The sequence below is a fragment of the Kogia breviceps genome, chromosome 17 (assembly GCF_026419965.1).
Source record: "Kogia breviceps isolate mKogBre1 chromosome 17, mKogBre1 haplotype 1, whole genome shotgun sequence".
Taxonomy (NCBI): domain Eukaryota; kingdom Metazoa; phylum Chordata; class Mammalia; order Artiodactyla; family Physeteridae; genus Kogia; species Kogia breviceps.
In genome coordinates, this window is record NC_081326.1 from 46416045 (window position 1) to 46443960 (window position 27916).

The following is a 27916-nucleotide window of genomic DNA, read 5'->3' on the forward strand; positions in this document are numbered from 1 at the left end:
CTTCCTTAAATCTGGCCCCCGGCGAGCCCGGACAAACAGCATCTTCTTCAACGCTCGCCTCACCTGCCGTATGGAAGAGGCAGGAGAGGCCAATGCCTCCGTCTGCGTCTTTTATCACTCAGCTCGGGGTGACAGCAAGGAGAAGCCCAGGGTCTGAGCGGTTTCTTACCGGCAAAGCGGATCTTCACGAGATCCAGCGGGTGCAGCGCGAGGTTGGAAAGGACTCCGCCGCTCACGCCCGCCACCAGATTCTCGTACCGGACGTGGCGGAAAACTGTGCTCCACGCCGACGACCCGGACGCCGACTGGCCCTGGCCCGTCATGGGCTCAGGGCCCAGTGATGCCGTGGAAGTGGGACGAGATGCAGTGGCCGCCACCGCGGCGACGGTCGCCACGCTGGAACAGAAACCGCAGGGCACGAGCCCTCTTCCGGGACCCGCGCGTGGAGTCACACGCCTGCGCGCGGGATGAAGCCGACAGACCCAGGGGCCAGGGGTACAGAAGAAGGGTGCTGCCGCACGCCACGCCTACCCGGAGGAGAGTGAGAAGGGGGCGGGGCGCCTCCGCCAAGTCCCCGCCCCGCCTCGCCCACCTCTGCGGCTGGCTTAGGCCGAAGGGCGTGGATGGGAAAACACCACTGAAACACCGCCCCCCGCCAACCTTTGTCCGCAAAACTACGGAGCACCGCAGGGCCCAGTGCAGCCCGGTTTCCGCTCCGTTGAAGTCACGTGACAGGAAGTAGTCTAGAAAAAGCGGAAGTGGTGTGTGTTGGTGGGGGCGGCGGCGGCAGCAGCAGCGGGAACCTGAAGTGGAAGGCTCGTGGAGTCGGGAAGAACTAGGAGCAGGATGAAGGTGAAGATGCTGAGCCGGAACCCGGACAGCTATATCCGAGAAACCAAACTGGACTTACAGAGAGGTGAGACAAGTTAGTCGGGAGTCCGCCAGGCTTGGATCTGGCTTCGGCTTCCACCGAATAAAGCTGGAGGGGATCCTGGTGTTCCACTCTCGTTCTTTTCCTGTTCCCTTTCGCCTGGGCATAAAGCCATTCTGGTACTGGGTAGCAGAACCCTTGTCTTCAAGTACTTTTTCTAATAGCTTTCTCTAGTGGTAAGAGGGAAAGTTAGTTATATGGGGAAATGATTCCACCTCCCCCTTTCCAGCTGCTGCTCCCTGATTGTTGTCAGGTTCCTGTTGAAGAAAAGTGGAACTTGAGTGAGCCATACTCGTGGATTGAAGGATTTAACAGTTGAGCAGATTTCTTTAAACCTTTCCCGTCGCTCTAACTTTTGGCTAACTTACTACTTAAAATTACGACCTTCTGGATGTGGGAAGAGATAAAGGTGAAACGTAAAGCCATCAGTTCTCTCTTAAAAACTTGTGGAGAAGTTTGATGTGGTAATGGCTAAAATGAAATTAATGAGCTTTATTTTTCTGTTACTGGGTGTCTTGTTCCCCCATTAACATGCTGACTGCTTATGAATTGTAACTCGTGATACCTAAATGACAAGGGACTATCCATGTATGAAGAGACTTTTTTTTTTTTTTTTTCGGTACGCGGGCCTCTCACTGTTGCGGCCTCTCCCGTTGCGGAGCACAGGCTCCGGACGTGCAGGCTCAGCGGCCATGGCCCACGGGTCCAGCCGCTCCGCGGCACGTGGGATCTTCCCGGACCGGGGCACGAACCCGTGTCCCCTGCATCGGCAGGCGGACTGTCAACCACTGCTCCACCAGGGAAGCCCTGAACAGACTATTCTAAGCGAAGAGAATAACAGGTGCAATGCCTTAAGGCAGGAATAAACTTAAGTCATAAGTAAAGGGCCATGTCTTCGGAGTTTAAGTAAGGGGTTAAGCCGTAGAAGGTGAGGCTGGAACAATATTTCACTATCATTGAGTCGTGTAGATTATATATATATATTATGAGCAATGCTAAGTAAATATATGGTCTCTGCTCACAAAATGTTTACAGGTTAAGTAACAAAACAGTAATGCTTCTAAAATGCAAATTAGGTTGTGTCATTTGGACTTGACATCATCGCTACTCCTTGAACTTGGTCCCATCTTTCTCTTCAGTTTCGCCAGTGATTACTTTTCCCACAACTAGCTTACATTTACTCTTTCCAGTCTGAGTGCATTTCAGTCGTTCTCTTTGAGGCATCCTGTGTCACAAGCCCTTACCCAGTTTCTCTCCTAGCTCTGGGAAGCTTTCTCTGAATAATAGCCTTTCCAAACTTATCCACTGCACATTTCCCCCCATCCTGTACACACTTAAGCACTCTCCTTCTATGCTTCTGTCACATATTTTTATACTAATATCAGAGTTTTTATTACATTGCCTCGTTATTATTGTGACTATCAGTCTTTCCCATCAGACTGAGCTTGCAGAGAGTGGTACAATCGTATTTGGTTCTATATCCTGTATTTAGACATCACCTGGTACCTAGTAGTTGCATTATTAATGTCTGAATGAGTGAATGACTGGCTGGTCACAGAATCTTGAGGTTAGGAAGTTATTAGTTACCTGATCTTGTTATTAAGGATCTTATTTCTTATAACGTCTTCCTATTTCTTTATAGTTTCTGGGTGGAAGTGTTAATAGATAACAAAATGGAAAGGTTGAAGTATTGGAGCTTTGTGAAACATAAAATAAGGAAGACAATTCCATGATTTTCTGGTAATTTCGGAAAGGTTTTGGACAAAGGGTCTTCAACTTTTGTATTCTCCACAGTGCTAGGCACAGACAGTGTCCCTCATAAAGGTTTCTTGAGTAACAAATTGAATGATTAGCTTAGGAAGACCACAGGAAGTATTAAATGTGAATTATTTTATTAAGATGAATCATTCTTATTTCAGTTCCAAGAAACTATGATCCTACCTTACATCCTTTTGAGGTCCCACGAGAATATGTAAGAGCTTTAAATGCCACCAAACTGGAACGGGTTTTTGCGAAACCGTTCCTTGCTTCCCTGGATGGTCACCGAGACGGAGTCAGTTGCTTGGCAAAACATCCGAAGAGTCTGGCTACTGTCCTTTCTGGGGCATGTGATGGAGAGGCAAGTGTCACTCTAAACGTTGATATTTTAAACTAAAAATAGTTATATTACAAATGTTCTTCCTTTAGTTGTGCGTTGCTGTGGGTTTTAGCTGGTTTGATTTTGTTTTTCTATGTTCTGTTTTCTTTTAATTCTCAAGAGTAAATTCTATTTGAATTGGTAATTTCAGTAGTTTCTTATCTAAACCGAAGGTATTTAAAATGTATAACTTAAGGCTATTTGACAGTAAGTAATAAGGCATGTTTACAGTACAGATAATTAACTGTGAGGTTTTTTTTTCACAGAGGATGTTATTAATAATTCAACACTTAATTTCCCCACTCTGGCAAAGAAAGAAAGCTTTGAAACACTTTAAACTAGAATCAACAGAGTATTTAACAGATTCAGTTTTCTGCTTGTTGATATTCTTATCCATAGACATTGCATTATTTTAATCTAGAGGATTTTGTTTTTAGCTATCTGGTAGAGTGATTTACAGACTTTTCAGTGTTGAATTTATTTTTGTTGGAATGTACTCCTGTGCCTGAACGTTTTTTATTTATAATTCACTGAAATTTCCTAGTATGCTTTACCATAGGTTAGAATTTGGAACTTAACTAAACGAAAATGTGTTCATACGGTACAAGCACATGAAGGTTTTGTACGAGGAATATGTGCTCGCTTTTGTGGGACTTCCTTTTTTACTGTAAGTATAACGCAGTTAAATCATTAACTCTTTTCAACATGTATAAGACTGATGTAATTGAATATTTTCTGAGTTCATTTACATGGTCCAAGGGCCTTTCAGAGTTTCACAATGCAAAATAGCTTATTAAAACTTGGAAAAGTCCTGGTTTTCTTTATGTAATCCAGCCTTTTCCATACTTTTAAATCTTTTTATACATAATTACTTAACATATTACTGAACTAATATTCTATAGGACACTCAGAAGTGGGATTAAAACAAGATGAGTAGGGACTTCCCTGGTGGCACACTGGTTAAGAACCCGCCTGCCAATGTAAGGGACACGGGTTTGATCCCTGGTCTGGGAAGATCCCACATGCTGTGGAGCAGCTAAGCCCGTGTGCCACGATGACTGAAGCCTGCACTCTGGAGCCCGTGCTCCACAACAAGAGAAGCCACCTCAATGAGAAGCCCGTGCACCAAGAGTAGCCCCCACTCGCCACAACTAGAGAAAGCCTGTGTGCAGCAATGAGGACCCAAGGCAGCCAAAAATAGATAAAATTTTTTTTTAAAAAAAGCAAGTCTCTTTAAAAAAAAGAAAACAAAACAAGATGAGTAATTGTACTCCTTTGTCTCTTATTAATACATCATTGAAGGATTTTTGTGTATGATAAAATATACATAACATAAAATTTACCATTCTAACCATTTTTAAGTGTACATTTCAGTGGCATTAAGTACAGTCACATCATTGTACACCATCACCACTATCACCTTCCCAGACTGAAACTCTGTACCCATTAAACACTAACTCCATATCTCCCACCCCTATCTCCAACCCCGGAGCTCCTGGTAATCACTGTTGTACTTAGTGTCGCTGTGTGTCCCTGTGTGTCTCATGTATTTCACTTAGTATAAAGTCCTTAAGTCTCATCCGTGTTGTAGCATGTATCAGAATTTCCTTCCTTTTTAAGGCTGAATAATATTCCATTATATGTATATACCACACTTTGTTTATACCACATTTGTTCATCCATCAATGGACGTTTGGGTTATTTCCAACTTTTGGCTTTTGTGAATAATGCTATCATGTACAAATACCTGTTCAAGTTCATTGAAAGCTTTTTAATAGGGGTATGACAGAATCTAAGCTGAGCTTTAAGATTTTTGACAGCAGTAAGTGATCAGTTTGGAGGCTGTTTTAATAGTCTGCATAAGCAATATTAGTCAATCCTGGGGATTGAAAACAGTTGAAAGTAATTGTTAGGTTTAGAAACATTTTTATTTGGGGGATTAGAAACAGTTTTATGGAGGTATAATTGACATACAGCACTGTGTAAGTTTAAGGTGTACAGCAATAAGGATTTGACTTACATGCATCATGAAATGATTATCACAGTAAGTTTAGTGAATATCCATCATCTCATATAGATACAAAATTAAAGGAATAGAAAAAAGATTTTTCTTCTTGTGATGAGAACTCTTAGGATTTAGTCTCAACAACTTTCATATATAACATACAGCCATGTTAATTATATTTATCTTTTTGTACATTACATCTCTAATATTTATCTTATAAATAAGTTTGTACCTTTCACTGCCTTCATCCAGTTCCCCCTTCCACCTATGTTAACCAGAAATCTCATCTCTTTTTCTATAAGTTTGTTTTTCTGTTTTTGAAGTATAATTGACCTACAGCACTATGTTAGTTCTTGGTGTACAACATAGTGATTCAATATTTCTATGCATTTCAAAATGATCACCACAGTAAGTCTAGTTATGATGTCACCATATATAGATACCCATAGTTATTGACTACGTACACTATACACTTATTTTGCAACTGGAAGTTCATACCTCTTAATCTCTCTCACCTATTTCTCTCCTTCCCCCACCCCCTCCCCTCTGGCATCCACCTTTTTGTTCTCTATATTGATAATTCTGTTTTTGTTTTGTTATATTTGTTCATTTGTTTTTTAGATTTCACATATAAGTGAAATCATACAGTGTTTAATCTTTCTCTGCCTTATTTCACTTAGCATTATACCCTCTAGGTCCATCGATGTTCTTGCAAATTGCAAGATTTCATTCTTTTTTTATGGCTGAGTTATATTCCATTGCGTATATATAGCACATTTTCTTTATCCATTCATCTGTTGATGGGCACTTAGGTTGCTTCCCTGTCTTGGCCATTGTTAATAATGCTGCATTCAGCATAGGGGTGCCTATATCTTTTCTAATTAGTGTTTTTGTTATCTTCCAATAAATACCTAGGAGTTGAATTGCTGGGTCATATGGTAGTTCTATTTTTAATTTTTTGAGGTATCTCCATGCTGTTTTCCATAGTGGCTGCACCAATTTCCATCCCCACCAACAGTGCACAAAGGTTTCCTTTTCTCTGCATCCTCACCGACACTTGTTATTTGTTGGCTTTGATAAAATCATTCTGACAGGTGTAAGGTGGTATCTGATTGTGGTTTTGATTTGCATTTGCCTGATGGTTAGTAATGTTGAGCACCTTTTCCTGTGCCTAATTTGCCATCTGTTTGTCGTCTTTGAAAAAATGTCTGTACAGAGCCTTTGCCCATTTTTTATTTGAGTTGTTTTTTTGATACTGAGTTGTATGAGTTCTTTGTATACTTTGGATGTTAACCCGTTATTGGATATATCGTTTGCAAATATCGTTTGCCTTTTCATTTTGTTGATAGTTTTCTTTGCTGTGCAAAAGTTTTTTAAGTTTGATGGAGTCCCACTTGTTTCCCTTGCCTGAGGAAACATTTCCAAAAAAATTAGTAAAATCGATGTGTACCTAATACCTTGAACATATCTGCCACATACCAAAGTCTAAATGACCATAGTTTGTTGCCTTGTTTTCATTTGGGCTAAGGTGCCAGCAGTTCTACCCACCATTTCTTTCACCATCTGTGCAACTGTCAGCTTAGTGAAAAGACAAGCAGTGCCTTTACTAATGTGAAAATAGTCTCAACCTCCTGGACCCCTGAAAAATTCTCATGGTCCTTCAGAAGTCTACATTTCACAGTTTGACAACCTCTGAATTAATAGTTTTTGGAGTTTTGTGTCATGCAAAGAAGGACTTTACCCATGCCATGATTTAAAAATGCCTTCTCTCTAGTATTTTTTATGGGTTTTGTTGCATTTTTTACATTTAAAATTACCTGGAATTTTTTTTTGTGTGGTACGTGGGCCTCTCACTGTTGTGGCCTCTCCCGTTGTGGAGCACAGGCTCTGGACACGCAGGCTCAGCGACCATGGCTCACGGGCCTAGCTGCTGCATGGCATGTGGGATCTTCCTGGACCGGGGCACGAACCCATGTCCCCTGCATCGGCAGGCGGACTCTCAACACTGTGCCACCAGGGAAGCCCCTAGAATTTTATTTTTATATAAGATGTCAGATTGGTTCATACTTCTTAAATGACCGATCTGATCTCACAATACCATTTTATTGTAATTCATTTTTCTCCCTAATTTGAAAAGTCATCTTTATTACAATAATGCAGTTTTTGCCATGTTTATGACCAAACTTTGTTTCTACCGTACTCTTCTTTTGCTCTGCTCATGCTGTTTTAAATTTTATGTAATTCATGTGTTTGTCACAAATCTTTACTATAACAAGGTGAGACATAAATGCATCAATAAATACAGTACTGGAAGAATATGGTATGTGTTATATTTTAAACTGAGAGGTTTATAATTTGATGTATGTGTTGGCAAATTTACAGTTTATAACTTTTTCATTATCGTCATCATAAATATTTCTAGGTTGGTGATGACAAAACTGTGAAGCAGTGGAAAATGGATGGACCGGGCTATGGAGAAGAGGAGGAACCATTGCATACAATATTAGGAAAGGTACAAAAATAAATTGACCCATACTTGGGCTATTAGAATTCTTCTCTTTTACCTACAATTATTTCATAATTTTAATTTCAAAAAAGATATAAATAAAAAATCAGAGACTTTAGGCTGCAATAATTGGCCTGTTCTAAGCAACATTTAATGCAATGAATGTCCCTTGCAGTTCAAGAATTTGAACAGTTCTTTGGTGTTCATTGCAGTAGGGTTCAGTTCCTGTTTTTAGCTAGAGGATGCAGTGAAACATTTTCTATAGCAAGAACATGGGAGGAAATCTGTAAGATCAGAAAAAAATGCTTCAGCTTCTGATTTATATCATCATGGATCTTTCACAAAGCTCAGAATTTCTTACTTGAAAGAATTCTTAGGAAATGAATAAATGTAATAGTGTGGTTTTTGTATAAATCTTACTTACATTTCTTAACATTCTGCAAATCAGATGATATAGTTTAGTTATAGCTTAATAATTCAGATAATTTGGCCTACCCATGTTTTTTAATGCTTACGTTTTGATAATAAGTGAAATTCTGAAATTAGAATTAATCTTTAAATATCGCATCTTTAAAATCTCTTTGTTATTTCAGTATTTAGTATATATTTAGGTTCTGCTTTTCAGGTTTCAAGAAGTTCTAAATGTTCTTTCTTTTTTTTTTTTTTTTTTTTTTTTGCGGTACGCGGGCCTCTCACTGTCGCGGCCTCTCCCGTCGCGGAGCACAGGCTCCGGACGCGCAGGCTCAGCGGCCATGGCTCACGGGCCCAGCCGCTCCGCGGCACATGGGATCCTCCCGGACCGGGGCACGAACCCGCGTCCCCTGCATCGGCAGGCGGACTCTCAACCACTGCGCCACCAGGGAAGCCCTAAATGTTCTTTCTTTAAATGAGGGGTCCAGCCCATGATCAGGGCCTTCCTGTGTTCTAATGATTAATCTTCGTGTTCTTGAAGGGACATGGAGGTGGGATATTAGTATGAAATGGAAATAATTTGCAGATGGTAAAAAATTAGTAATTCGTAAAACAAAATTGGTTTCATTCTTGTAAAATGTCTTTTCTCTAGGAGTTCCAAAGATTTTTGAAACATTTAGTGTTACCCCTTCTCTGTGGTATTGGGGGTTAATTCTTATTATGGAAAAGTTTGTAGGACTTGCCTTCATGAACAGAAAATAATTCTAAATCTGCGGATGCTGATAAGAGTTCTTAAAAGCTTAAAGTATTGGCTAAATAGTTCCCTTTAATTTGCTTTGCAAACATTTTTTGCCATATAGTACAAAGGTAGACTTTAAGCTGGTCCTGAATAGATGAGTCTCATATTTTTAAGTAAATAATACCAAATTTATGAGATTTTATTGCTTTTAACAGTCTTAGCATCCACGCTCGCCAATTTTATTTCTCCCCATAAATTTTAATGCTGTTGACTGGATCTGTGTTTCTGTCCTGGGAATCAGTACTTCATATGTTAAATGTGGAATTAAGTGTTTTAGAAATTACCTTTGTGTTTCACTAGTTGGTTCCAAGATCCTTCAATACCCAATGATGATTTAAAAATTACTTCAGTGATATGTATTCAAACTTAATTAAATACATCCCATGTTAACATTTTTCTTTATTCCCAGAATGTGTGATAAGAAACATCATTTCTTATGGTAGAGTTTTCTCCTTTCAGTGAGGGCTTCAAAGAAACTTCTTTGTGAACTGGGATTTTCTTAAACAAATGAGAGTGTAGAGAAATATATTTAAAATATTCTGTAGATTTGAAGTACTAATGAAAAGACTCATCTATAACAACATCTTTGCTTTAAAAGACAGTATATACAGGAATTGATCATCACTGGAAAGAAGCTGTTTTTGCCACATGTGGACAGCAAGTAGACATTTGGGATGAACAAAGAACGAGTCCTGTATGTTCAATGACTTGGGGATTTGACAGTATAAGCAGTGTTAAATTTAACCCAATTGAGGTAATGTTCCTTTTTGAAATATGTTCTGCTTATTGTTTTCTTATTATCTAGTAATTTCAGCTCTGTTTAGGAAACTTTTGAATGTATGATACAATAATTTTCTGAATTTTAATGGTGTTCTAGCATTCGGTCCATTTTCCAGATTATATCTGAGTTCTGATACCTTTGGTCAGGTCTCGACATGTTTGCCTGCAGTTATAGTCCCAGATACTAGTGTTCAGCACTGTTAAGAGGTGGGTGTGTGCATGTGCTCGTGGGGGTAGAATCCAAGCACATACTGTCCTGTGAAACTCCAGTTTTATTTGTGCCTTCAACACTCGATATTCCACAGATAAACATCTTTGTACCTTTAGGAAAATGTTAATTTTTCTTAACTCTCTTGGAGGTCAGAAGAAGGAGTGTTGAGCATTGTTTTGTTTAATTATTTGTACGTGTCAGGGGCACTAGTGCTTCAAAATAACATGCATGGTTATTTTTGTGCTACATGATAATTAGTTATATTTTTCTTTGCTCAAAAGTCTGAACGGTGATTCCTAATTTCTTCCAGGTCTAAGGGAAGAGTTAGAGATTAGCCTACTTTTTTAAAAAAATAAATTTATTTTATTTATTTTATTTTTGGCTGCATTGGGTCTTTGTCGCTGTGTGCGGGCTTTCTCTAGTTGCGGCGTGCGGGCTTCTCATTGTTGAGGCTTCTCTTTTTGCGGAGCACGGGCCTAGAGCTTCAGTAGTTGTGGGCTCAGCAGTTGTAGCTCGCGGGTTCTAGAACACAGGCTCAGTAGCTGTGGCACACGGGCTTAGTTGCTCCGTGGCATGTGGGATCTTCCTGGACCAGGGCTCGAACCCTTGTCCCCTGCATTGGCAGGCAGATTCTTAACCACTGCGCCACCAGGAAAGTTCCTACTTATTGTTTATTCAGGTCCGAATTTGGGAAAGGAGGCTTCCCTGAAGGCTAAGCTATCCCCTGGTCTCCAGACTTTTCCCTGAGCTTTTCCTGAATACATAACAATTGATGAACTCGTTTTCCAGAAGACTCAGTAGAGATGGCTTTTCCTGCAGAAAGAAAAGGAAATCACTGCATGTGTAAGCTGATTTTAGAAATTATCAGGAGATTATCTTGTTAGATGGTATCAGAGAAAATCCTGATCTGCAAGTTTTACACTCTTAGAGACCCTAACTGATAAAAGGAGGAAAAAAGGTTAAGTCAGAGTAGCAGCGTATTAAGACTGAGGTGCTGTGCGGTGTGACGTGAACTTGGCTTTGAGGTGCTGCTGAGAAGGCAGTCAGAGGATTCCCTCCTGCCTCCAGCACACACCTGCATATACACTTCTGGGAGGGCTGCAGGTCTAGGGCAGGGGTTGCCAAGCTGTGGTCTGTGAGCCCACTGCCTGTTTTTGTTTAAAAAAAAAGATTTACTGAAACACAGCCGTGCGGTGCCCTTTTGCTCATGTATTGTTTGAAACGGCATTTGCACTACAAAGTAGAGTAAGCACTGCAGAAACCATATGGCCCACAAAGCCTAAGATACTTCCTTTCTGGCCCTTTACAGAAAATGTTTGCTGCTCGCTGGTACAGGGTATCTGTCCCTAGTTTATCTTCCTCTCTCCATCCTCTATCTACCTTCCCTTTGTTCCCCTTGATTGTAGAAGTGAGATATGGCATGAAGGGGCAAGCCAGCTTTGCAGAGCCAGCCCAAGGTGAACACTAGGCAGAAGCAGGTTACAAACACAGGCAACTTGTGGGAACATTTTATGTCTTACTTGCGGTGGACCGAGGCTGGAACTGTATTTCCTGCCAAAGTGCCTTTGCATTGACCTTATACAAGTCACAATTTTTCCCTGTATTTGTTTATTTTTAAAATGAGATTAATTATATCTTCCATTGTACTTCATAGGTTTGTTGTAAGCGTAAAATGTGATAATATATGTGAATATTTTTAAAAGGTGCTACCCACATTTAAGATGGTGGTGTTACTGCTATTTAAAAAAAATAATAAACAGGAGGAACAGATACTGATTCCTAGTTCTCTGAAGGGTAAACGAGATCTTTTGTTTCTCTGTTTTGGTGAACACCTGTGTCAGAAGAGCTGATGGCCAATTCTAAAATCATAATTAATTATTAGTGATGACCTGGCAACCATGTTTTTCAAATTTGCCTGTATAAAAACTCTGTTTGTTCAGCTGTGTGTGAATGCGTGTTTTATTAACCTACGAACTGACTTAGTGGTAAAAGCAAATGGTGTGCATGTCTCTTACCCTGTATTAAACTTAATGGAAGGGGCATGTTGCTATGAACAAATGGAGTGTATTTGTCTCCTAATCATTAATAATTAATTTTCTGTTAAAATATTGAAGCCTAGAATTCTCATAAAGCCAAAAGTTTATGCTGAGCAGCGCTACATTTTACAGTATGAAAGTCAGCTTTCTGTCTAGGTAGAATTTTTTGCTTTGTTCAAATTAAAGTCTTTACTTTTAGAAACAGAACCTGGTCAGACTTTGGAGTGACATAATGAGAAACTAAGAAGGGTTGAGAGGAATCACTAACTAGGGGAAAGGCTCAGAGAAGAAGTGGTTTAAGAAGGAGGGTTTTGGAAAGAACTGAGAAGAGATCATGATGGTAGCATTGGCTTTATGAGTTTTATTTGAACTATATACACCCATGTAGTAGGAGCTAGCAGGCCATACAGCTGCTTAATAAATAACTCTTCTAGTTCCTCCTAACGCTTGCAGTAGGAATAATAGAGGCAGAAGCCAAGAGTTGTATCAGGAAGCATGGGTGAGGAGGAATCTACAAAGTGTGGGATTTGGAACTCCCCTGGTAGGTAGACGGCTTATTTTCACTTAGTGCCAAGGATTATGTAAGCACTTAGCACATTTATAACTGACTTACAAATAAATATTTCAAACATCTTGGAACAGTTGGACAAAGGACACGCCTAGTTTATACAGAGAGTTAATAAACATGAAATGTTTTAACTGCTAATAAAGCAATAATTTATATAGTAGGCCCTCCATATCCACGGTTCTGTGTCTGTGGTTACAGAGGGCAAGGGACTTGTGCGTCTGTGGATTTTGGTATCCGTGGGTGGTCCTGAAACCAGTCCCCCACAGATGCCAAAGGATGACAGTATATAGGAAATATTGCCATACATATATTATTTTTAAATGGCACTACCTATTGCTGCCCAGTTGCAGTAGAATTAATATATTTCCACATTTTAATGTATATTGGTACAACTCTTTGGAAAACAATTACTCCTAAATATCAAAGCCATAAAATTGTTCATACTTTTTTTTTTTTTTTCTTTTCTTTTTTGCGGTACGCGGGCCTCTCACTGTTGTGGCCTCTCCCGTTGCGGAGCACAGGCTCCGGACACACAGGCTTAGCGGCCATGGCTCACGGGCCCAGCCGCTCCACGGCACGTGGGATCTTCCCAGATCGGGGCACGAACCCGTGTCCCCTGCATCAGCAGGCGGACTGTCAACCACTGCGCCACCAGGGAAGCCCCTGTTCATACTTTTTGATTGAGTAACACCACTACTAAAATCTTACCCTTAGAAAAAGAAGAGCTAAATGTATGCAGATGTTTTTTGAAGTGTTATTTATAACACTGAAGAACAGGAAACAGGTCTAAGTTGAAGAATGGATAAGTAGAATATGTTGTTTTAAAATAGAATGCATAATTTTCTGTACAGTATTATCACAGGCATCTAAAGTAGGGATTTAACAATGAAAATACTTGGCTTCGGTTGCTGAGATTATGAGTGATTCATTGTACCCTCTGAAAATTGACTTTAATGTTATAACTTTGTATCTTAAACATAAACATTGAGGGTAATTAAATCATTTGTTCACTGAATGGACGTGGTTTGCTGCCAAGCCTAGCTTTTAACTGATGATTGTTATACTTACTTTTAGACATTTCTCTTGGGAAGTTGTGCTTCTGACAGGAATATTGTACTATATGATATGAGGCAAGCTACTCCTCTGAAAAAGGTGAGTTTCAATTTGTCTTCTGCTTTATACAGTTGTTAATGCATCCCCCTGTAAGTGGAGTGGCTGAAAATATGGAGCAAATGTTTTTTCAGAATTAAAAAAAAACTCTTTAATAGAGGTGTCCTTAGAACCCAAAATGATCGTAATGGCATTCTCTCAATTTCCTGTTGCTTGTTAGAGACCCTTATATTTCCATGAGGTACTGTATCCTAGTCTTTGTGTCTTCCATAATGCCAGCAGATTTTAGGCATCTAGTTTGTACTTACTGAATTGGAAGTTCTTAAAAAAGTATTGCATCCCATTACGTCAGGCCCTGTGATTATCATATGACACATGGTATTTTATTCCAGAAGGTTTTATAACTAATTCACATAGCTACCTTTATTTGTTTAGTTACATGCCAAGGGGTTTGACGTTTTATTTAGACAAGCTCTATCCTGTTCAAGGTATCAGATTTCCCAACAGTTCTAAAGCAGTCATTCCAGGACTTAGATATCAAAGTTAATACAACCTTAAGCTGATTCTAGAGAGGGAAAGAAATATTGTTGGTAAAGAGGGGAGTGCCATTATAAGTAAAACGTCATGCAGTTGATTTCAGGTGCTAGAATTGAGAGAGTGCAAGAAGAGCTAGACCTTGTTCATGGGCCACAAGTCTGATGTCATAGTCCACACGTAACAGAAATGCTTTTAATATTTTTGTTGTTCCTAACAGGTAATAAATTCAGAAATATTAGGAGTAGAGTATATTCCTTGAAGTTTGAACTAGATAAATAGGATAATCTTTCCAAAGTATACTACCACTCCAATCATTTCACTCATTCATGTGATATGGAGGGAAGATCCTGCATGAACTTTGGTGTTAGACTTTAAGCAGATAGCTTAACCTGTGTTTCTCCTGTGAAATGGTGGTATTAATAGCTACCTTGCAGCCCAATGGTAAGAATAAAACAAGATACTTTAGCATTTAGCAGAATGCTAACATGAAGTACTAGTTAAATAATAGTAATTTCTACCTCCTTCACCCCTCCATTCTCAGTTGTTAATAATAGAGCTTCATTACTTCTAGGTTGAAGAAAAGAACTGTAGCTCTCAAGGGCCTCCAAAACCTGGTCCCAAATTGTATTCCATTTATTTATTTGCTTTAGTCAGTAAGGGTTTGTTACATGTATGTCACGTTGATGGATGCAGACATGCTATTTTCTATTATTTCTCTGTTCTACCTACTAGACTATCAATGTTTCTTCTATCTTTTCTCTCCTTAATGTAGCTGTTCTCATTCAGTGGTTGTATATTTTTGGAAGTGAGGGAGGGACATTTAGGAGACTGTTACTCGCATTTAATGGGCTGGCTCCCGAGAGGCTAAATATCCTCCAGTGGACAGTCACACACAACAAAAGATTTTCCTGCCCAAAATGTTCCTGTTGAGAAACACTATAATATTACTGGACCTTCACAGATCAGCTCAAATCATGCTTATGTTTTGAAACCTTTCTTCTCCACTTTAACCCTAAGCTCACCATTAATTTTGCCCCTGATTTGATACTTGATTATTTGCTGCTTCACTGTTTATGTTTTAACTCTTCTTATGTGTATCTCATTTTCCTGACTAAACTATAAGCTTTTTGAGGTCAAGGGACCATTTATTAAGCATTTTTATATTTTTCAGTATTTAGCACTCTGCCTGTGTGTTCAGGAAACAGTTATTGATTTCCTTTTCCTATTGCACTGAGCCAAGTACTGTGCACATAATAGGTGTTTACTAAAGTACTTGCTTAAATCAATGGGAAAGGAAATGAAGTGGGAATTTATCCATTTTAGAGGGACTTAATTTCATAGTAATGGGTTAGTGTATGCTTCTTTTCTTAGGTCATCTTAGACATGAGAACAAATACAATTTGCTGGAACCCTATGGAAGCTTTCATTTTTACTGCAGCAAACGAAGATTACAAGTAAGTTTCCCTCTTTAAAACTTAATTTCTATCAGAAATAACTCAGTTGTATGTCTTACTAATGAAGTTTGTTTTCCTAGGTAGTATTCCTTCATACACTCTAGAAAATAGCTGTTTGTTTTGCTAAAAAAAAAAAAATATTTCCCAAATTAGAGAAGTGCTTCTTAAAAAGTATTCTCAGTTTTCAAAATGATACAGACCAGGGACGATGAACTATGATCTGTGGACCAAATCCTGTCTGCTGCCTGTTTCTGTAAAGTTTTATTGGAGTATAGCCACATTTATTTCTGTATGGAATATGGCTGCTTTTGTGCTCTAATGCCTGAGTTGAGTAGTTGCAACAGAGACCATATGACCCACAAAGCCAAAAATGTTTATTATTTGGCCCTTTACAGAAAAAATTAGCTGATCCCTGACATAGACCATATAAATAATGGCTGAATCATACATGTTTTTTTTTTTTTTTTTTTTTTTTTTTTTTTGCGGTATGCGGGCCTCTCACTGTTGTGGCCTCTCCCATTGCGGAGCACAGGCTCCGGACGCACAGGCTCAGCGGCCATGGCTCACGGGCTTAGTTGCTCCGCGGCATGTGGGATCTTCCCGGACCAGGGCACGAACCCGTGTCTCCTGCATCGGCAGGCGGATTCTCAACCACTGCGCCACCAGGGAAGCCCCATACATGTTTTAAGAAGCTAAAAATATCTGCCTACAAAGTGTGTAGCTCTTCAGGTAGTTGATACTCATGTGGTCATGTTATCAGCTACCACTATTACTTCAGTAAGACAAAAGGAAAAATAAAGTTTCAAACTTTACCTTAATATTTGCAGATATATTATTCTGTGACTTCATGTAAAGGTGACATAGAGGCCTTATGTTCTTGACCTAGATGGAATTTTATAATTTCTTATATACTGCTTTAAAACCTGTTGAAGCATTTGTCATCAGCTAACTTATTTTATCTTTGCAGTATCCCTGTAAGGTGGATAGGACATGTATGTTATTCCCTTTTTACAGATGAGGCTATTGATGTAGGGAGTTTAATCTCCTGATGAGGAAAGAGTGTCTTATTCATCTTTTTTTATCCAAGCATTTATTGTAGTGCTATGCATATGATGGATTCTTAATACATGTTTTCTGGGGAAGGTGGAATTTTGTCATTAGATTGAACTTTAGATCGTCTGTATTTAAGTTCTTTGTTCTTTCCACTACTCTTATTTATGAAAGCATAAATTAGCTCAGAAATAGGACTTATTACATGATGTTTTAGTGGTACCAACTAAAAACATCTCTTATGACTTTCCTGCACTAAAAAGAAGCTCAGTTGGACTCTCATTAACTAGCAATACCAAACCACATTAATTGAAGCCCTTTTAGCCTTTTTCTCATGTAGAAATTAAAACAGAATGTACTAAATAACAAAATTTTCTAAAACAAAACAAACCTGGTTGAGAACCACTGCCTTAGATAGGGACTGTAAAGCAGTTGTCAACTCAGAAATTTAACCTCAAAGATCAGTATGACCTTGGCTGACAATCCTGTGGTATGTTTGAAGATTATGAACAATGACTTGTCTCTTGATGAGAATTTCATGGTATTTGGAAATTTGTATCATTAGCATCAGTGACTTTTCATAATAATCATATTTTAAAATACTCTTTTTGAAGTGTTAGGTCTTTTTAAAAAAAATTTTTGTTTTGAAATAATTTTAGGCTTATTGAAAAGTTACACAAATAGTACCAGTCAGCCAATTTCCCCAAAGGTTAATATCTTACATCCCCACAGTTCAGTTAGCAAAGCCAAGAAATTAACATTGGTACACTACTGTAAACTACAGACTTTATCCCATCACCAGTCTTTCCACTAATGTTCTTTTACTGTTCTAGGATCCAGTGCAGGATCCCACATTGCATTTGATTGCCATGTCTCCTTAGCCTGCTCACTCTGTGACTTTCTCAGTCTTCCCTTTTCTTTCATGACCTTAGTACTTTTGAGAAGGACTTTCTTGTCAGTTATATTGTAGACTGCCCTTAATTTGGGCTTAACTGGTGTTTTCTCATTATTTCATTGAGATTATGCGTATTTGGCAAGAATACCACAAAACTGATACGCCCTTCTTGGTGCATCAAATCGGGTACATAATGTCAGTGTATCTTATTATATTACTGGTGATGTTAACCTTGATCACTTAGTTAATGTACTGTCTGCCAGTTTTCTCCACTATAAAGTTACTATTTTTTCCTTTTGTAATTAATACATGTCTTTGGGGAGATACTTTGGAATTATGTGGATATCTTGTTTCTCCTCAAACTTAATCTTCGCATCTGGAAGTATTTTGAAGTTGGGAACTTGGTCATAGTAATGCTGTATTACTACCGTCCGTCATCCATGTTGGCTCATTTGAAGCACTGTTTTTTTAGCTGTTGATGAAGAATTTTTAAACCTCGAAAATCATGAAGTCATTGTTTCTGCCAATTGTGCGCAAAGTATAGTTTTCTAATTTTAGTATACACTTTGAAAAGCTGTGCTCACTCTTATATATCACTGATGGAGTATAAATTAGTGCAACTTCGTTGGAAATGATTTGTCAACTCAAAAGACTTAAAAATGCTCATGTCTTTTCTACTTGTAGGAATCTATTCAGATCTAATTGAATCTGTCCCATTCAATTAAAAATTAAATATCAAAAATTAAAATTTCATTTAAGAATTATTTATAGTAAAATGTTGGAAACTTTATTAATAAATAGATTTATTTAAACAAATAATTATTTTAACTCATTTACATATGAAAACATTAAAAACATTCTCAGATTATTTAATGGATAAATGTTCATAATATGCTACATGAAATATCAGGATATAGAGCTTTATACAGTATTATCTTAATTTTATTAAAAGTTACATAATTCAATAGTATGGTGAAAAGATTAGAAAAAATTACACTGTGCTAACTGACTTTCTCTGGGTGGTGGAATTAAAGGTAAGTTTTGTACTCTTCATGCTCTTTTTGTGTGTGTATGTGTGGTACGCGGGCGTCTCTCTGTTGTGGCCTCTCCCGTTGCGGAGCACAGGCTCCGGACGCGCAGGCTCAGCAGCCATGGCTCACGGGCCCAGCCGCTCCGCGGCATGTGGGATCTTCCCGGCCCGGGGCACAAACCCGTGTCCCCTGCATCGGCAGGCGGACTCTCAACCACTGCGCCACCAGGGAAGCCCTTCATGCTCTTTTAAAATTTGCACATTTTCTACAATGAGATTTATGTCTATAAGATTGAAAGTGTGTGAGTGTAATCTTAAGGAATAATAAAAACTGTTGATATTTTTCCCTGTCCCTTACCTGCTGTGTAAAGAATTGAGCTGTTTATTTAGATGTGCATTATTTAGCCAGCAGTCTTACTTTCACTAGTGTCTCTTAGTACTACATATGCTTTTTTTAATAGAAATTTGTATCAAATAATTAAAAATTCTTTTACAGCTTATATACTTTCGATATGCGTGCACTGGACACTCCTGTAATGGTACATATGGATCACGTATCTGCGGTGCTTGATGTGGATTACTCTCCCACTGGGAAAGACTTTGTGTCTGCTAGTTTTGATAAATCTATTCGAATCTTTCCTGTGGACAAAAGTAGAAGCAGGTATGTTACTACTGATAAACATTTGTTTTTGTTTGATTTTTTCCTTGTCTTGATCATTTATCTTTTTTGAAAGGTTATTTGGTTGTGTGTATATGATGGAGCTTATACCCAGGTGTTGTGACTTGGGGTACCAACTTCCACTGCATCATCTATGGGTAAAACATCAGCCTAGTGGGCAGTTTCTTCATTGAACAGGATATTATCTTTATATAATTTGTTTATATGAACTCTTAGTGTTTGCCTTAGAGCAAAACCTTTTATTTTAGAATTATTTTTTAAGTGTTTTATAGTAATTTTTAAAAATAAACACTTTATTTTTTTAGAGGAGTTTTAGGTTTACAACAAAATTGAGAGGAAGGTAGAGAGATTTTTCATATATTCCCAGCCCCTGCACATGCAGAACCTATCCCATTATCAACATCCCTTATGGGGTGGTACTTTTGTTACCTCACCAGAATGTAAGATGAACCTACATCATAATCACCCCGAATCCATAGTTTACCTAGGGTTCACTCTTGGTATTATGTATTTTATGGGTTTGAATAAATGTATAATGACATATGTCCATCATGATACTATCATAGTATTTTCACTGCCCTAAAATATAGTAAACTTAAAAATTTTTTAAATTTGATAATGAAGAACTTAGATAAGGTTTTTCCTAATACAGTTTAAGAGCAGTTAATAACAATAATACCTTACATTTGTTATTTCTTATTTAGATTCAGCTCTTACACACTGAGGCAAAAATAAAAAAGAGAAAAATAACAGTTTAAATTGTCAGGACCATTTTCCCTCCATCCCACTCTAGTAGGTATACGCCCTGGAATGATCAAGAGGTGGGAGATATGAATGCTCAGCTGTCGTGCACTCTGTTTGTGTGTCATTGTATTAGCACATTGAATGTAATTCTAGTATTTAAGAGGTGTGTTGTTTTGTGCAGCTTGGCCCTCTACTACGTATTATACGTTACTGAATGTAGTATATATTTATACATCCATATTATTATTATGTCATATGTTGTTGTATTGAGGTAGTTTACAGTAAACTGTGGCATTTTAAGGTTTTCAAGGATAGTTTTGACTGAATTTGATCTTTTGCTTCATAGGCCAACTTTAAAACTTAACTCCTATGTAAGATACAGCCCCTTGTCTAGTGTGCTATGATTTACAGAGCACTTTCATGCATATTCAGAGCAAATCCAAGCAAACTAGAAGAAATTTTCCCATAAAAAATGATAGTTAAAGGATTATGGTGGTGTTGCTCACACTTGAAGATATCACCACCTCCATTTTAACACAGCAGTAAGTAACAGTAAAATGTAAAAAGAAAATAAAAACGTTCTCTCTAAGATTATATATATATATATATATATATATATATATATACATGTGTATATATATATATACACACACACATACACAATACATGCATGCATATACATATGCATATACATATACATATATGCATATACATATATACTTGCTTGGGTGACCTAGTCTTGCTTTAGTGTGGGAGAAGATGGACATGGTGAAAGACAAAGGGGAATGATTGGAAGTCATAGGAAAGGAAAGGAGAAAAATAAGCAGTATCAGGGAAAAGAAAGAACAGAGAACCTGTGTATTGAGGGTGGTAGGTGATGATCAGTTCTAGAGGACAGCACTGTGGAGCTAGCTGGTGAAGCAGTTTCCCCAGTTACAAAAAGATTGATTAGCAGAGAATTTTTCTGGGTCCCTTCCATCACTTAAAAAAAAGCAAACCTAGAGAACATTCAGTTTGGTGTTGTAACTATAACAGGGTATAGAAATCTCACCATTTTAGTGCAATGATGAGAATTTTGATCATTACTTTTAGTGATAACTAGCCTAGCTTCTACACTGCTGAAGGTGTCTGAACTTTCTGAAAAAATGATGTTCATTTTCAAAGACATATCCTCCTTTTTATGGCTGAGTAATATTCCATTGTATATATATGCCACATCTTCTTTATCCATTCATCTGTCAATGGACACTTAGGTTGCTTCCGTGTCCTGACTATTGTAAATAGTGCTGCAATGAACATTGTGGTACATGACTCTTTTTGAATTATGGTTTTCTCAGGGTATATGCCCAGTAAAACTAGCACATCATTGTAAAGCAATTATACTCCAATAAAGATGTTAAAAAAACAAAAAAGACACATCCTCCTGACTCACCGTCTTTCTGTTCCAGCAGGGCCAGGACTAGAGTACATTTTAGCGAGCTGCCTATGGTTCAGAATTCAAGGAGTTACCCATTCTGAGGGTCATGCAAGTGCCAGCCCTACATCTGCACCACCCTGAAAGAGAGATGCTTCCTTAAAATTTATACTGTAGGCACTGCATTTGCCTCACCCTAGTCCCAGCCCTGTGTTCACACAGAGCCTTTTCTTTAGAGTCACACAGCTCTTTTTTTGGTCATAGGCAATCTGCTTGTCTAACTCTTTGGTATTTTTACTTGTGATAGTTGCATCTTTCTCCCCTCTAATTTGAGGAAACCGTATTAATTCCTAAACCTTTTTGTATAATCATGAATTGCTAGCAAATAATTGTCAGCATTGTCATGTGTATGATTTAAAAAGTGCTTGAATTTGAATCAAAAGCATACTGAGTGGGTGTTCTGGTGACTTTGATCTTCATTCCATCATCTCTGCTGTGGAACTCCTCCTGGGGTTGGTTCCTATATGGCTGTTACAGCTAACTTGATATTCTCCAAACTGTCATGAATGGTTTCTTGGGAATTGTTCAGTCAGGCCCAAGGCAAGGCTGAGAGTTTCCATTCTTTTCACCTCTCTGGAAAATATTAAGAATCAAGAGAGTGTGGCCCTCCATCATTTCTTGGCACCAGGACCTCCAGAGGTAGTAAGTAGAACAATACTTTTCTAACATGATGCATAAGCAGACATAAAGACCAAAGGAAGAGTATGAGAAATGGGAATGTTTAGGCACCTATGATCCCAAGAGCCCCCCGTGCAGCTGAGCTCCAGCTGCATTGTTCTACAGCCAGTGTGGGCAGTTAAATGCAAGTCTAGTTAAAAGCTCAAATTATTCCAGAACTGTATGAAGTGAGGAGTTCTTCTACCCCGTTTCCAGGGAATTGTCTCCTGATGTCATTTGGAGATTTTGTCATCACAATTTAATATGTGTTATTCCCATTGGGTTTATAGTTATAAGTGGTATCCCCTCTGACCTTCGTCTGCTTGAAAGCGGCTTCTCGTTTGTTTCTGTGGTCTGCCCTAGTTTCCTGTCATTACAGACATCAAATGGCACAGGCAGTGCTTTGAAGGATATGTATTTTTTAAATGTTTTCCTTTGAAAGATCTTAAAGTAGTTAAAGTGTATTTTAAAAGTAAATTTTGAGTAGGTTTTCAAAAAGTACAGTTAAATGAATATTTGAAGGTAAGCTTCTGTTGGGATTTCATTCCGTATTTACTGGGCAAACAAGTAAATTCAGTTGCATTCACACGGAACAATTCATTTATCTTGACTACGTATATAAAGAATTTAAGTTTTTAAATGTATTTATCCCCAAATAGTATAACTTATAATGAACTTTATGTATCTATTTTAAGTACAAGCATAAACATATCTAGAAGTTAAGAACCCTGTGTAGTTTACCATTAAGGAGGATTCTAAGTTGGTTAAGTGACTAACCATTGGATTTGTCTGGTCTAATACGTGAACTGATCTAATACATGAATAGATTATTTTTAATGGTTACCAAAGCCTAATCGAATTTCCTAATATTTAAATTCAGTACATTGCTTTGGGAAAAAAGACATCTTAAATACTTAGAGGTTATAAGAATTGAGTCTTGTAAAAGCAGAGCGTTGAGAGAAGAAAAAGCTGTCTGTCTCATCTACTTTTCCTTTTAATAGGATGTTCTTTCTAACCATACTCTCTTCTAGAAATAAACTTCTTATGGTCTAGCTACATGTTCATTCAAGAGCTCACTGTGTATCTGTTAGAAACAGTGTAATAAACTAGTTTTGTGAGTGTACGTCAGAGATGTTTTTATAGATATGAAGGGTTTTCTTTTACTGTGCAGAATTTGCTGAGCGAGTTTCCTTTCTCTCAGGTAGTCTGCATTTTGAATCACTTAATCCAGATATGGAAACTTTACTTCTCTAGAACTCCTCTCATCCTTTTATCTTTTCTGACCTTGTCTTTTACTTGCTCTTTAATGCTCTGCTTAACACTTCCTAATATAGTATCTTCTGTGAATTCACTTCTGTGATTTTCACAGCCTTCCAAAGAGGTATGATATTTGACATCTCCATTTATTAAATGATCCTTACCTCATCACTTCTATAGCCCTCCATTTCTTTTCACATATATAAATCATCAGCTCTCACTTCAATTAATTGAGCTTTTTAAACAATTTGGCCAAAACAGAAATCAGACATTAGGATCAACATATCAGGATGTGCTCTTAGAGTGCCATTGCATTTATTTTTCAATGAAAAGAAACCCCCAAAAAGTGTGGTGGTTGACCTTACTCCAGCTTCAACATATTTTATTTGTGTTATATGCCCTCAGTTATTTTGTGATCTTTTCTGGACATCTAGTTTTGCTTAGTTTGTTTATACTTATTTTTCTTATTGGATTATAACATCTCTGAGAGCAGGAATTTTTAATTCCCCAACACTTAGAATAGAATCTTGTTAGATTGGTCCCATAAAAATACATTTAAATGAATTTTAATTTCTCTTTTATACTCTTTTAGGACTCAAAAATGTTATCCTGATACTTGATAGGCAGATTGATAGGTTAAAGAAAATCTGTACCAAGATCCTAAGAGTTTTAACTTAATTCCTCTTCTATAGGGAAGTCTATCATACAAAGAGAATGCAACATGTTATCTGTGTAAAATGGACTTCTGACAGCAAGTACATTATGTGTGGATCTGATGAAATGAACATTCGTCTATGGAAAGCTAATGCTTCTGAAAAGTTGGGTGTGGTAAGAGACCCCATTTTCTTTCATTGTCATAAAGCTAATTTCTAGATTTATTGAATATCATTATAAAGAGAATTTATTTGAAATGCGTTAGTTGTGATAAAAAAGGCTAGCAACAAAACAGGGTTGTATTGAGGTTTACTTTTTTCATGTCAAAGACACCTTCAGAGGCCTTTGGTTTTTGTTTGTTTGTTTTGTGGTTGCCCACGCCGCATGGCTTCTGGGGTCTTAGTTCCCCGACCAGGGATTGAACCTGGGCCCTTGGTAGTGAAAGCACTGGGTCCTAACCACTGGACCGCCAGGGAATTCCCCCAGAGGCTTTTGTTAATGAAAATGTTTGATCATATTTGAGCCTTCTTGTTTTTTTGTATTCTCCTTGAGGTGGGGAGAGAAGATGTAGGGACTAGAGGCTTAGAACTTAGAACGCCCATTTCTTCTGTTAAAGGAATAGTAATCAGGCAAGTCAAAGGCTGCAAGTCTCTGTGAGGTATTTTAATATCAAAGAGACAGTGAAACACTTAAAAAAAAAATACACAGCTTCAGACTTTTTAAAAAAGACTCAGTGAAAATATAACCAATACTACCATTGGCTAGCTACCTCTGGGTTGTGAGTTACGGTTGATTTTTGTTTGTTCTTAATGTTTTTCTAAATGTCTCATGTTTTCATACAGGGTATTTATAACTGAAACAAATATTAAGTTTAAGAAGGAAAGGTTAAGTGTTAAGTGGGTTATTTTCTGCTTAGCTCTGGAAGGAAAATCAAGATATGATAAGTAGTCATTAAAGATAGTTTTATTTTAGGTTTAATGATTACTAAGTACTACACTATGCCTAGGTTTCAGTTCATCATTAAATGTTCCTCTAAATCATATCATCCTTAACAGTTGTTAGACAAAGCCTAGTTATTATGGCATCAGACGCTTTCTTTTCTGTTTTAGAAGTTATTTTTACAGAAAAAAAATTTTTTTGAGTGATTCATTTAAGTGCTTTTACTATGCCTAGAGCGGTCCACAGAGCCCAGCTCCCTTGGCACTGCCCTTTTTTACTTGGTGGCATCCATCTACATTGTAGGCGTGCTGCCTAAAAGGAGATTCAGTGCTCGCAAACCTGGTATCATTAACATAACCTTGTAAAGGGTATAGTTACATTAGCAATTTTGGTCACACGTCGTGAAACTTTAGTTTTTTGGGGGAAACATTGCTCCTAACTTTGTTGTACTGAAGCAAAACAAACACCCCATTCATTAAAATATCAAAATGCATTTTTTTCAGCTTACGTCACGAGAAAAAGCAGCCACAGATTATAACCAGAGGTTAAAGGAGAAATTTCAACATCATCCTCACATAAAACGTATCTCTCGTCACCGACATCTACCAAAATCTATCTACAGCCAGATTCAGGAACAGCGCATCATGAAAGAAGCTCGTCGACGAAAGTATGTTTTGGAGCATTTGACTCTCTCTCAGTACCCTTTTCTAACTCCCCCGCCTCGCGTCTCACCAAAAACAAGCAAAAAAAGTGCCTTTCAAGGGAATAGTTTATGTGCTGTTGTGCATCAGAGGTGTTTTTTTGTTTTTAATTGGGGTATAATTGATTTACAATGTTGTGTTAGTTTCAGGTGTACAGCAAAGTGAATCTGTTACACATATATATATATCCACTCTTTTTTAGCTTCATGTAGGCCATTACAGAGTATTGAGTAGAGGTCCCTGTGCTATACAGTAGGTCCTTATTACTTATTTGTTTTATATAGTAGTGTGTATGTGTCAATCCCAATCTTCCAATTTATCCCTACCCCCCATACCCCCCTGCTAAACATAAGTTTATTTTTTACATCTGTAACTCTATTTCTGATTTGTAGAAGTTCATTTGTAGCCTTTTTTTAGATTCCACATATAAGTGATATCATGATATTTGTCTTTCTCTGACTTCACTCAGTTTGAGAATCTCTATGTCCATCCATGTTGCTGCAAATGCCATTATTTTGTTCTTTTATGGCTGAGCAATATTCCGTTGTATGTGTGTACCACATCTTTATCCATTCCTCTGTCAATGGACGTTTAGGTTGTTTCCATGTCCTGGCTATTGTAAATAGTGCTGCAGTGAACATTGGGGGTGCATGTGTCTTTTCGAATTATGATTTTCTCTGGGTGTCTGCCCAGGAGTGGGATTGCTGGGTCATATGGTAGCTCTATTTTCAATTTTTTAAAGGAACCTCCATATTGTTCTCCATAGTGGATATACCAGTTTGCATTCCCACCAACAGTGTAGGAGGGTTTCCTTTTCTCCACACCCTCTCCAGCATGCATTGTGTATAGATTTTTTGATGATGTCCATTCTGACTGTGTGAGGAGGTATCTCATTGTAGTTTTGATTTTTATTTCTCTAATAATTAGTGATGTTGAGCATCTTTTCATGTGTTTTTTAACCATCTGTATGTCCTCTTTGGAGAAATATCTAGTTAGATCTTCCACCCATTTCTTGATTGGGTTGTCAGAGGTGTTTTTGAATACCTCTCTGGGCCTTTTTCCTTTTCCTGATGAAAGAGGGGGCAATGGTCATCTCACATGGTGAGAATTTTCGTTACCTATCTTTGAGCATATGTTTAAAGGGCAAACAATGCCAGTGACTTACATCAAAATAAGAAAATGCTTCTGCTCATGCTAAAAAACTATTATCAATGGAGAATGTTTGTAAGAAATAATTTCTAACGTAGCTGGAATTAAGAGGTATTGTGTATTTTCCCGCTTAAAGACTGCCAAGAACATTTGTTAGATAAAAATTCGTCTAATATGCTTCATCATAGCATTTGGAATCTAACATTTTGGCTCTAAAGCGTAGTGTTCCACCGTCACCACCATTTCCCCTGTGGAATATTCTTTGCCTTGCAGTCTTTGAATTCATGTGAAATGTTATAGAAATTTTAAGACAGAGTTCTTTTATTCTTTTAATTAGACTGTGCAAATGATTATTTTGTTGTCTTTGGGTAGATGTTGGGGTTGAGTCACTTTTAAATACTTTAACAACTGCAGCAGGTTTTTCAAGTTAGTAAAGGACACCGAATGATAGTAAGAGAAGCAGCTGATAAATAAGTTAACAGAACTTGATTTCTAGCTGCTTTTTACCTAATCTCATTGTGAAAACTTTTTTTTTTTTTAATAGATGGTTGTCCAGTGAAAGAAAATGCCTTGTGATTTTTCTGAGGAAGTTTTCTTTGGTTAAGATGATTTCTCGTAAACTTGCTTATATTTTGTGCATTTTGTTTTATTTCTAGGGAACTGAATCGTATCAAACATAGCAAGCCTGGATCTGTGCAGAGGGTATCAGAGAAGAAGAAACGCGTAGTGGCAGTTGTGAAATAATATTTGGTATTCCTACCAATACTGATGTATAAGTATTTGTTATGTTTTGATTTGTGAACCCTACAAATAAAAGTACTGGCTCTAGTATAGCAATGAGTGTTTTAGTTGTATGTGTAGAGCTTAATCATTGCACATTTTTGCTATCCTGAAAAATTATCTTTAAATGTGACCTGGTCGATAAGACTATCCAACATTTTATTCCTGATCTTCTTTCTTACTGCATTAAAGAATACAGTATTTACAAATTAACTTATTTTTTGCTGTTAGAAATTGCAGATATACTTTTGCTTTGATTTGTTATTTTAGACACTCTACGTTTGAATTTACATTTAAGACCAAACATCTCTTTTGTTACCTTTTAATATTACTTTAGATAATTATTGCAGTGATTCTTCCTAGGATTCCATAAACACATAGAAGAATTATGTCAGAACTTTTTTCAGTTGAATTTATTTTCT

General features: G+C 37.7%; 2 protein-coding genes across 2 annotated transcripts in view; one reads left to right on the forward strand and one right to left on the reverse strand.

Moving 5' to 3' along the window:
* SLC25A32 (solute carrier family 25 member 32) overlaps window positions 1-726 on the reverse strand; it is a 49292-nt gene extending 48566 nt beyond the window's left edge. Inside the window, exon 1 of the mRNA XM_059043139.2 lies at window positions 170-726. Within this exon, the coding sequence (XP_058899122.1) occupies window positions 170-323 (154 nt within the window). The 5' untranslated portion in view covers window positions 324-726. The remainder of the gene's footprint in view (window positions 1-169) is intronic.
* On the forward strand, window positions 622-27547 carry DCAF13 (DDB1 and CUL4 associated factor 13). The gene is made up of 11 exons (XM_059043135.2): window positions 622-916; window positions 2851-3050; window positions 3628-3735; window positions 7496-7585; window positions 9388-9543; window positions 13459-13536; window positions 15403-15485; window positions 18957-19121; window positions 23964-24099; window positions 25368-25531; window positions 27371-27547. Exons 1-11 carry the CDS (start codon window positions 847-849, stop codon window positions 27456-27458), a joined length of 1338 nt encoding a protein of 445 aa, XP_058899118.1. The 5' UTR covers window positions 622-846; the 3' UTR covers window positions 27459-27547.
* The last annotated feature ends 369 nt before the right edge of the window (window positions 27548-27916 follow it).